This window comes from Saccostrea echinata, unplaced genomic scaffold (genome assembly GCF_033153115.1).
Source record: "Saccostrea echinata isolate AGI-Se365-2 ecotype Australia unplaced genomic scaffold, CSIRO_AGI_Sech_v1 ptg000027l, whole genome shotgun sequence".
Taxonomy (NCBI): domain Eukaryota; kingdom Metazoa; phylum Mollusca; class Bivalvia; order Ostreida; family Ostreidae; genus Saccostrea; species Saccostrea echinata.
Window position 1 is genome coordinate 2,137,676 of NW_026889776.1, and position 11,647 is coordinate 2,149,322.

An 11,647-nucleotide genomic window follows, 5' to 3' on the forward strand; every position below is an offset into this window, starting at 1 on the left:
TTAGTGTCCGTTTTTATCCGGACTACTGAGATTTTGGTCAACGAATTTATAAATAAAAATTAAACAAATATCAGACGTTCAACTTTAGATTCATCAATCATTTTTTGTTATATGTATTACATAAAATGAATTCATTATTTTTGCGTCATATTTCCAAAATAATCACCGGAAGTAGTCCGAGTGAAGTAATCTTCTGTTTTAGTGTTTACAAATTATCTCAAAAAAATATTCATTGTTATCAAAAAACACAGAGTAAAACCCCATTATGGCAAATATTGCCGCCGCAAGAATACAGAGGGAGTTTAAAGAAGTTGTTAAAAGTGAAGAGGTAATGGGTTTTTATGTAGAATCTCAAAAAATACTATAAATTTTGTGATTTACCCGTTCGAATTTTCTTTACAAAAATGTATTCCGGAATTTATGCCATCTGTATATAATGTTGTTTCCTGTGTTTTATTGCATTAAATATTCGTAATGATAATAAACTGTAAACTCTTGTTTACGATAAGTGTTACCGTCGATTATGTGTTAATCTAATGACTTTTTATAACTACTTTGTAGTAAAAAAAATTAAACTGTTGGACAATTGTCCATGAACACATTCTCAGTAAAATTTTAATAACAGCGTATTTACTGTCACTGCTTCTTTTGTGTGGAGCTGTGTAATAGCATGTCCTGTACACCTGATCAGATTAATAACTGATGATTTGCAAGAGGGCCTAGGGGTCTTGTTTAACGTATAAAAATGTTTGTAAAGATATCAGCAAGTTTTAATAATATTGTTACATTTTTTTTTAAAGTTTTATTTAAACTCCTCAAGACACAATTTGCCCCCTTCAGTATGTTCTACCCAGAAAAACTTGCATCAGCTGTCTCTATTCAGTGTTAATTTATTAATTGTCAAGATGACAAAATATACATATATGTTATCTACGATATATATCCATTTTAAGCAGGAATATTATTTTTAACCAAGAGGCTGTTGTTTTAGGTAGCCAAATGCAGCATTAAGGTGGAACTAGTTAATGACTCTTACAGTGAACTGCGAGGAGAAATAGCTGGACCTCCAGATACCCCATATCAAGGAGGAAACTTTCATTTGGAGATAAAAATTCCAGAAACTTACCCTTTTAATCCTCCAAAGGTGATTTTTTTTTCTTCTGTTTTCTTGTTTTTGTTCTGTTTTTATTATTAAGGTCTTCCATCTTTACGGAAGACCTTATAGTGATTCTACTGTTTCTTCTTCTTATTATTTTTCCGCCCAATCTAATTTTGTGCACGCGATTTCTCGAAGACTACTGGATGGATTTTAATGAAATTTGCAGGAACAATGTGTTGTAATCTGAAGTTATTTTATTCGAGAGATTTTTTGGAAAATCACTTCCGGTGCCAAGTTACGGACCATTTTCTGAATTTAAAAAGACATTTTGTCCGCGGATAATCTCAAGAACGGTAAAAGATATCAAAGTGAAACTTTCAGGGATTATAGATCGTGATAAATCCTAGCCAGGACGTGACTTTTCGTTCGTCGTTGGTACTTCCGGTCTTTACCGGATGTGAATTAAAAAAGTCGAATTTTCTAACTTTTTTGTTTTTCAATATTTTTCTTTAAAATTAGTAGGGTTAATAGAGGCATTTCCAAAAAGGCTTAATATATAATTTGTTTAAAAATTGATAAATCCAAACTCTAGATATTCGCATTTTAAAATTTGAAGCGGGTCCAAAATGGCGGCTGTCTCCGTAAACTCCGACGAGCAGGTAGTCTCGTTCAACCAGACGCTCGGCTGTCTCCGTAAATTCCGACCAGCAGAGAGTCTGGTAAAGAAGCACGTAAGCATTTGTAACTGTCAGAGGGCGCTATCTTGTCTTCATTTTGATGACCCATTTTGAAAACGAATGTTATATATGTGGATTGTGACTTTATATCAATAAACTGATCTTTAATTTGGGATTCCAAATGAGTAATAACAATATCAATCGAAGAAATATGTATTACACAGGTAGACTTCACTACTTTCATGTTTGCTTCCGATAATAATTTTAGCGAGACATTGTAAAATTCACTTACCTATAACCGGTGGGCAATACCATAAACAATTCCTCTCTAACTGCTATAACTTTTAGATATTTAACTTATAAATCTTTAAGTTGTTTTTCTGTCGATTTATCATGTATTTGTATTATATTGTGGAGGTGTGTACTTTTCAGCCACTCAAAAACTTTACCAGAATTTCGGTAAGCCTCGTTTCGGCGTTACAAACGCTATCACGGATCTTTACCAGACTCTGCTCGTCGGAGTTTATGGAGACAGCCGAGTGTCTGGTTGGATGAGACTAATGAGCAGGTCGGCACTCGGAGATCCCGGGTGGCTGGTACCTCGCACTCTAACCTCAAACGTCAACGGTGTTCTACCATTTCGGGTTTAATCCCGCTTATATCTGAATTTTCTTTCTCATTTTTTTAGCTTTTATTTACGTTTTCATCTTTGTAAATAATTTTTTTTCTGTGTGAATCCTGCGCCATTTTCATTTGTTTTAAGTCTTTAAAAATCCTTGCATTTTTGAAGGACCCATGTTATATTTTAAGGACATTGAAAAATTATGTAGATCCCTTTTATCAACATTCTACATAGGAAAGGCATTGAAAATTGCAAAAACACTGATTTGACAAAATCTAAAAAAGAAGGTTGGCTTGGTATGTTAAAGAATCCAGAATATAGCCTGTTTATTACAATTAAAACTACTCAAGAGTTCTTGAAAAATTCTAAACGATAACCAGGAACCTTGTCAATGTCCTTAAGGCGTCTTTTCTATGAGCACATATAAATGTAAATGTTTACATGCAAAGAATATCACATAAGGATGGTATTCGGACGGAAGACCTCTCGTTGCTTGCAACGAGTATCTAGTTTTTATTATTATTTCTTTATTTTGATATAATTCTTTCAATTTGTATTATCCATTAAAAAAAGAATTAAAACTGGACTCAAACAATATCAAATTTGGAAAACTTCAAAAAATACTTTAGAGATGAAGAAATTCCTACTATTTGAACACTGTCTGTATATCAAACATGGTTTTTGCTTAATACAGATATACGATGGCAAGCGACCTATCTTGGTTTTTCTACTTAAAAAATTGCATTATATCCATTTAGTGTTTTCCTATTTCACTGTTGAAACAACATCTCTCCAATAGGTGAAGTTTCTCACAAAGATTTGGCATCCAAATATCAGTTCAGTGACTGGAGCTATTTGCTTAGATATCTTAAAAGACCAGTGGTAAGTGTAAAAAGGCTTGCATGCAGAAGACTTGTACATTGACAAAGTCATGGTACATACTATATTGCAATTTATAACTTCAATTTTACCCTCACTTCCTAAAGACAGTATATTTTTGTTATTGCCATCTCTCTGTCTGTATCCCTATCCCCATCTATCACATTTTCTTGTCATCGTAATGCTTTCTTCATTTTAGCTTACGGCTGGCCATGTTACATAAATGTGAAGTTTTTTGTTTACTCAAAGGCTGTCCAGGGGAATTAAATGGTTAAAAGCCCAAATGATTAATTTTCTGTTCTAGAAAAGTTATGCTAAGGTTGGCAGATTTGCAGTAAGGTTTCAGATTTTACAGTTGAACCGTAATTTCCAGATCAGTGACAAGATTATAGTATTGAAGCAACTTTAGTTAATAGCTATATTTCGTGATGTATCAAACATTGCATGGATGTTGATGTTAAGGTGGAATATTATCAATGTTGACTTATCAGAATATGATTCTGCACTAGATATGAAATTATTTATTGACCAATTGGGTCTTAAGATATACCATTATTTAGATGATGTCACCCTGGATTCAGTCATTTGATTGTGGGTAATATAAGTTTCATTCTAAAAGTAGTTTCTTGTTTTCAAACCTGAGAGAGTCAGTCAGTTTTTCTATAAAAAAAAATTCTTGTAGTGACTTTATTGATTGAAAGTTTTTTTTAATTTTACCTAAAGTTTTTGCTTTATTTTCATGGCACTGTACAATTAGTAATGACATTGTAAAAGTTATAAATTGCACAAAATTTCCTACTTGAGATAACTCTGTAATATGCTTTTTCAAGCATTTGACCTCGTTTACAGTATTGATAAGTGATTTTGATTTACAGGGCTGCTGCTATGACCCTCCGGACTGTCCTCCTATCTCTACAGGCATTGTTAGCCGCTGCTGAACCTGATGATCCACAGGATGCAGTCGTAGCCAAACAATATAAAGAAAATAATGAGATTTTCAAGAAAACTGCTCGACATTGGACATACACATATGCTGGAGGTTGTACCTACATAATTGTCCTTGACTTTCTTCACAACACCATATGTATCACTTAATTGTCAATATATTGTAAATGTACTTTTCTATGCTGGGTCATAATTCTGCAGAACCACAATTTCTGTTCAATCAGTGGGTAGAAAATTTCTTGCATTGTCATTACTTGTCCTTAATGCATTTTAAGCATGGCATGACAAATTTCTACAGAAAAATTATGACTGCATACAATGCAAAATGTAATCCCAAATGGATAAAAGTACATATACAGTAACTGTAATTTATTTGTTTGACAATTATTGTAATCATTGTATGTATTACAAGGAAAGGATTCACTGAGTTGAAAGAACTTATATCCAATCCTTTAAGTTTAGGACGTATAATACAATGAAATATGTTCAAATCAAACACACATTATATCTAAAAGAAATGTATTGAAGCAAAATGGAGCATAAAAATTCTTGCATATTAGTTTTAAATGTTTGCAATGAAATAGTAATTTGAAAAACACATAATTTTAAAATAGTGAAGGAATTGTTTTGAACTGTAATTGTTAAAAACTTTCTGTGTTGAAGTTTTGAACTGTAACCTCCAAAAACTTGCTATGTTGAAGTCTTAAACTGTAACCTCTGAAAACTTTCTATGTTGAAGTCTTGAACTGTAATCTTTGAAAACTTTCTATGTTGAAGTCTTGCTCTGTAACATCTAAAACTCTATTATAAAATCATACTTTCCTTGACAGGTCCACAGAGGGAGACTGATTATGAAGCTAAGATACAACAAGTGATGAATATGGGATTTGATGAGGTAGGAGATGTAAAATTGATTTTACCGATTTTATTTATTACAAAAGATTTTGCAACAGTTAAAGCCAGTATAAGTCTAGATGTTATCACCTGTTTGGAAGAACATTCTTTTCTTCTTTATAGGCACATGTATACAAGCTACCATTAATTGATTTGGATAATTTTTTTTTTTTCTTTTTTAAAATTTTCTTTCCTGGACATTGAAAAAAAAATTACATTCATGCAAAATAGAAATCTGCACCAAAATTATGATACAAATCATATCTCTTTTTGTGAGGCCTGCAGAGCAGAGCAACACTTTGGGTTCACTTTACCTGACATCTGTCCGTCCGTCTGTCTGTGAGACACACCTTATATCTTAAGAAGTGCAAGACATTAATTGCTTGACACTGTAGCCTTTGTAAAATACCAAGGTTACCGATCTCATGACCCCTAAACTTGATGTTTGACCTACTTTTCAAAATGATTCATAGTGCCAATATACAGCATATTTTTGACATTTAAAAGTTAAGTCTATGCTATTTAGCATGTGCACTGTTTGTCATAAATTATGAAAACACTATTAAAATGCATCGGGGTTGGTATACCAAAATGGATCGTTGTAGATTGACAACTTCAGTAAAGCCAGACTGAAAACTCCTTTGGCCGATTTTTTTTTATGAAATACGTTTTAAAGGGGCCTGGTCACAATTGCATTGTTTACAATTTTAAATTTCGAATATTCGTAGAATTCAATGATATCAATCAAATGCCTGCCAAAATTTGTAGTTTTAATAACTAATCCAGATAAAAGAAGTTGTAAACACACTTCTATTATATTTCGGTGTGAAATGCTCTAGCAACATATAAGTCATGATATTATACCAAAAATTTTAGAAAATATTAGCTTCAAATCTGTGTCCAATCCCCTTTAATAATTATTTCTGATAATTTCAGTTTCATCATTCATTTCAGCTTTGAGGGTTGGAGAATCATATTTTTATTTGATTGTCAGAATCTATAGCAGTCTTCTATCCATGGTTTTTTTTTAGCTCACCTGAGCTGAAAGCTCATGTGAGCTTTTCTGATCATATTTTGTCTGTAGTCCTTCTGTTCGTCTGTCTGTCCATCTGTCTGTAAACTTTTCGCATTTTTGACTTCTACTCCAGAACCACTGGCCCAATTTCAACCAAACTTTCCACAAAGCATCATTGGGTGAAGGGGATTCAAGTTTGTTCAAATGAAGGGCCACACCCTCATTCAAGGGGAGATAATTAAGAAATAGTGAAAATTTGGAGGCATGTTTTAAAAATCTTCTTCTCAAGAATCACTGGGCCAAAAAAGTTGAAACTTATAGGAAACCTTCTTTACATGGTGTAGATTCAAATTTGTTCAAATCATGACTTTTGGGATTAGAATGGGGTCACAATAGAAATTAATAGGAAAAAAATCTTTAAAAAATGTTCTTCTCAAGAACAACAAAGCCCTGTTTAGTCATATTGATATGAAAGCAGCCTTAGGTAGTGTAGACTCAAGTTTGTTCAAATCATGACCCCTGGGGGTGGGACCACAATGTGGTATCAAAGTTTTACACTGGAATACGTAGGAAAATATCTTTTAAAATCTTCTTCTCAAGAACAGCCATGATTAGTCATATTAATTTGGAAACATCCTCAGGTAGTGTAGATTCAAGTTTGTTCAAATCATGACCCCTGAGGGTAAGGAGGGGCTGTAATGGGGGATCAAAGTTTTACATAAGAATATATAGGAAAAAAACTTGAAAAATCTTTGTTTCAAGAAGAGCAAAGCCATGTTTAGTCATATTGATATCGAAGCATTCGCAGGAAGTGAAGATTCAAGTTTGTTGAAATTATGACCCTCTGTGTAGCATAATATTTTGATACCGCAATATATAGTCATTTTGAAATGGAAGCATCCTCAGGTAGTGTAGATTCATGTTTGTTCAAATTGTGATCCCCTGGGGGTAGGGTGGGGCCACCATGGGGGAATCAAAGTTTTACATAGGTATATATAGGAAAAAATCTTCGTCTCAAGAACAGAAAAGCCATGATTAGTCATATTTACTGGTATATGGAAGCATCATCAGGTAGTGTAGATTTCAAGTGTGTTCAAATCATGAACGATGGGGGTAGGGAGGGAGCACAATTTGGGATCAAGTTTTAAGAGGAATATGTAGGGAAAAATCTATATATAAATGTTCTGCTGAAGAACAACAAAACTATTTGTTATATTGATATGGAAGCATCCTCAGGTAGTTAAATATTCAAGACCCCCCGCCCCCGCGGAAACTAACTTTTTTAAGGTATAGACAATTGGTCTACAATAATTTGAAATTCTATAGACCTGACAAATTTCCTATAGACCAAAAAAATTAGATATCTTTATTTTAATTTAATTGTATTTTTTTCAATGGCTTATTCCTTTTTCCCTACACTGCATTATTTTATGCATTGGCATAAGATACATAGACGTTTATAACCATGATTATTAAGTAATGATTTCAGGTTTGTTTTTCTTGTCAATGAAAACTTGTATGAATAGGCAAAAAATATGTTCACTATAACATGTTGAAGAAAAAAATTCTAGGCTCTTAGGATTTGTTTTTTCTTTTGCCATATTGTTTAAAAAATTAATTAATCATGTTGCTGAAAATGAAGTTGATTTTTTATCATTTTATGTATTAATTAATCAATAGTTGTGCATAAATATCACTGAATTTTTTATACATTAACTACTTTCTATTCCCTTTTGCAAAGGTGCATATCTATAGATTATCATGATTATATAGATCGAGTGAATATTAACCTTTATCATGTTAAAATTTTAAATGTACTTTAGTTATATTTTTTATGTGATATAAATCAAACCAACACCCATTCTTTGGTTTAATGAGCCGGGAAATAATTTTATGGGATATTAAGACGTATTTACAGTAAACAGAGGAATTGAGGAAATTTTAACTACAAAAAAAAGTACGACTGTTTTTTAGGAATAGATAAAACTTGTAGTACTGCAAAATGGATCAGATGAAGGAGATTCATGAACAATAGAGCATTGAAGCTTAAGTTTTTCCTTTGCTGAAAAGTTTTATTGAGTAAAACGGCCAAGTTTACTCTATAGACAAATTTGTCTTGAGATATTCACCTTGCTATAGACCGGACGCATTTTCTATAAATTTTGTCTATCGGTTTACTGTTAATTTCGCACACTGCTTTTCAATACTGAACTGATTTGTGCTTTTTCCTAGCATATGTGATGATCAGGTGAGTGATGTGGCCCATGGGCCTCTTGTTTTCTTTTGCATGCATGAACTTTAAAAACTATTTCATTGCTCATTTCAGCTTTAAAGGTTGGGAAACATATTTGATTATCAGAGTCTGTAGCAGTCCTACCATCTGTGGATGTTTTTTTTCTTTGCAGGCAAATGTTTGAACTATTATGCCAGTAGCAGATAAATCACTTAATTCTCTTAGATTTATTTACATCTTTAATGATGTTATAAAGCAGGCAACACATGCATTCCTTGGAACACTCTATTTATACTACATGTATAGAGGTGCAGAAAATGATTCCTTATTTCTTGAATATTCATAAATAAAATGTGTATACAATCTCTATATGGAAGTGTGAGAGGGAAATCCAAACTGTTCTATTATCAAAAATGTTCCTCCCTGTAGACATCTCTCTTCAGTTAACTTTTTATGACACTCTTCTCATTTTTGTACATCTACTTAAAATTATGTACAAAGAGCAGTGTTTATTCAAAATGTGTATTTGCAACAGGCCTGAAAACAAATAAAATAAGAGGATAATCGTTTTATATCTTTGTAATGTGATCAAATACAATTCAGCACAGTAATAAATAAATGTATAACTAAGTTACAACAAATTCATAATCATTAGGGCCCATTCTTTGGGTGCCTTAAGGACATACGCAACGTACCTTACCCACTGATAATTTTTCAAGATATTCTTAATTTAAGATTAAAGTGCCATGAAATGTTCGTAGACAAAAAATAAGCATGCATTACCAGGGGTTTTGAAAAGATATCAATTGAGGAAAATTCTTGTATAATTCAAAGAAAAATATACAAAAATTTCTAAACATATATTCTAGATGTTTTGTTTATACAAACTTGTTTTAGAAGAAGTGTTCAACATCATATATAGACATTAAAATGTAGCACACAGTTCCTTTAAGTATTGGAGCTCTTCAACTCCAGGGAAAAAGACAATAAATTTCAAACTACGTTGCGTATGTCCTTAATATACATGCATTCATGCAGTGATTAGTCTTTCCATCTGATATTACTTGTCAGGAGCATATTTACTCTTCCTTTGGTCCTGTTGGGCTCCTGCTTCACCATAAAGTGGTGTAGTGTGACCTTCAGGCAGGTTATAAGGTCAGAGGTCAACACCAGAGTAGACTTTTTTGTGAATTCCTTGTCTGAAGTATATATTGCTTTGGACAAGTTTGGCTCATATTTCACATTTGATCAAGGGTGTGCAATGTTTGAAGCCCAAGTCCCTTTTTATGCCCGCCTGTTAAGAAGGGAGGGAATATTGCTTTGCTGCTGTCTGTCGGTCAGTCGGTCTGTCTAGCTGTCTGTCTGTCGGTCCACTAACATTCTCTGTTCATGTTCTTTGCAGAGATTGCACATACTGAAATGAAATTTGGTATACAGATTTATTCATAAGAATATTTAGGTCAAGTTCTGTTTTGGGTACAATGGAGCAATTTTTGACAGAGTTATGTCCCCTGGACTTAGAAAAACTTCCAATTATTTGCAGTTTCCGTTCATTTTCTTTGCAGAGGTTTCACATACTGAAATGAAATTTGGTATACAGATTTATCATAAGAATATTTAGGTCAAGTTCTGTTTTGGGTACAAATGAGCACTTTTTGACAGAGTTATGCCCCTTGGACTTGGAAAACTTCCAATTATTTGCAGTTTCTGATCATTTTCTGTGCAGAGGTTGCACATACTTAAATGAAATTTGGTATACAGATTTATCATAAGAATATTTAGGTCAAATTCTGTTTTGGGTACAAATGAGCACTTTTTGACAGAGTTATGCCCCTTGGACTTGGAAAACTTCAAATTATTTGCAGTTTCTGATCATTTTCTTTGCAGAGGTTGCACATACTTAAATGAAATTTGGTATACAGATTTATCATAAGAATATCTAGGTCAAGTTGTGTTTTTGTACGATGGAGCAATTTTTGACAGAGTTATTCCCCTTTGACTTAGAAAAATTCCAATTATTGGGGATAAGTGTTTCACAAACATCACTTGTTACCCTGTTCTTTACATTTACATGTACTAAATGAGGGGCACCATTTGGGATGTCTTCATTTCAACAGTATCTTGATTTATTTTCATAATGTTATCGTGTACTGTGTATGCCATGAAAACAGAATATTTTATGTATTGGACTTATTTTATGTTGAAATATGAAATTGATCAATCTTAAATTCAAATATTACATTTGAATTTTTTTTATTGCAGCACAAGGCAAGGGTAGCACTGTCATCGCATAACTGGGACATAGAAAGAGCAACAGAATTCTTACTAAGTTAGTAACATTAACTTATTAGCTATTGGAGAATACAAGAATGTGATGAGGATGCATGAGTGAGGAGAAACAAGGGCAACAAAACGACAGGATAATGACTTTACGAAAGTTAACACTGCTTCTCAAGTCATCATTTGTCATGAATGTGTATTGAACGTGAATTTCACATCACATTGTATAAATTGATGACTTTGTTTATGTGAGAATGATAACAGTTATTTACAGATAAAATGTTTACAGTTAAACACTTGTGATAAGGGACAACCCCCATTCTTACATGGTAGGGGTCTATTTTTATTATTATTATTAAATATTGGAGTTCATTACATTTTGAATGAGAAACTACAAAGATACTTTCCCAGGTGGTTGACAAACATATACAAGTGCATGTATTTAAAATAGTTTAAAATTTTTATTCATGCATGATTGTGTCATACAACTCCATACTGAAAAAAAAATAGATTGCTTATGTGCAGTGTTTGCATGCATGAATTTCAATATAGATAAGACAAGATTGTCATTTGAAATCATAACAGTCAGTGCTAAGTGAGCATCAGGATCTTCAAAAGACAACTGAAGAGAAATGTTTGACTCATCAGGTCTGTGAAAAACCTACAATCACAACTACAGATATCAAAAACAAAAGATTCAGGGTTTTCCTCGCATAATCAGTGGGATGAATCTATTTTCAGCTAGGTAAAGCAAAGGTTATAGCTTCAGCCTTTGAAGTGAATGCTCAGAATTTATATATATATATATATATATATATATATATATATATATATATATATATATATATATATATATATATATATATATATATATATATATATATATATATATATATATATATATATATATATATATATATTCACTTAATGTCATAAAGTATTGGGATAAAAATTTTTTTATAAAGTCACAACGAATGTAGCATCAAAACAGCTTGTGAATAGA

At 32.4% G+C, this 11,647-nt stretch overlaps 1 protein-coding gene across 1 annotated transcript; it reads left to right on the plus strand.

The window, feature by feature from the left end:
• The first annotated feature begins 180 nt into the window (after positions 1–180).
• LOC133193297 (ubiquitin-conjugating enzyme E2-22 kDa-like) lies at positions 181–11,427 on the plus strand. The gene is made up of 6 exons (XM_061329247.1): positions 181–328; positions 992–1,144; positions 3,198–3,280; positions 4,153–4,316; positions 5,053–5,117; positions 10,627–11,427. The coding sequence occupies exons 1-6, from the start codon at positions 266–268 to the stop codon at positions 10,696–10,698; spliced, it is 600 nt and encodes a 199-aa protein (XP_061185231.1). The 5' UTR covers positions 181–265; the 3' UTR covers positions 10,699–11,427.
• The last annotated feature ends 220 nt before the right edge of the window (positions 11,428–11,647 follow it).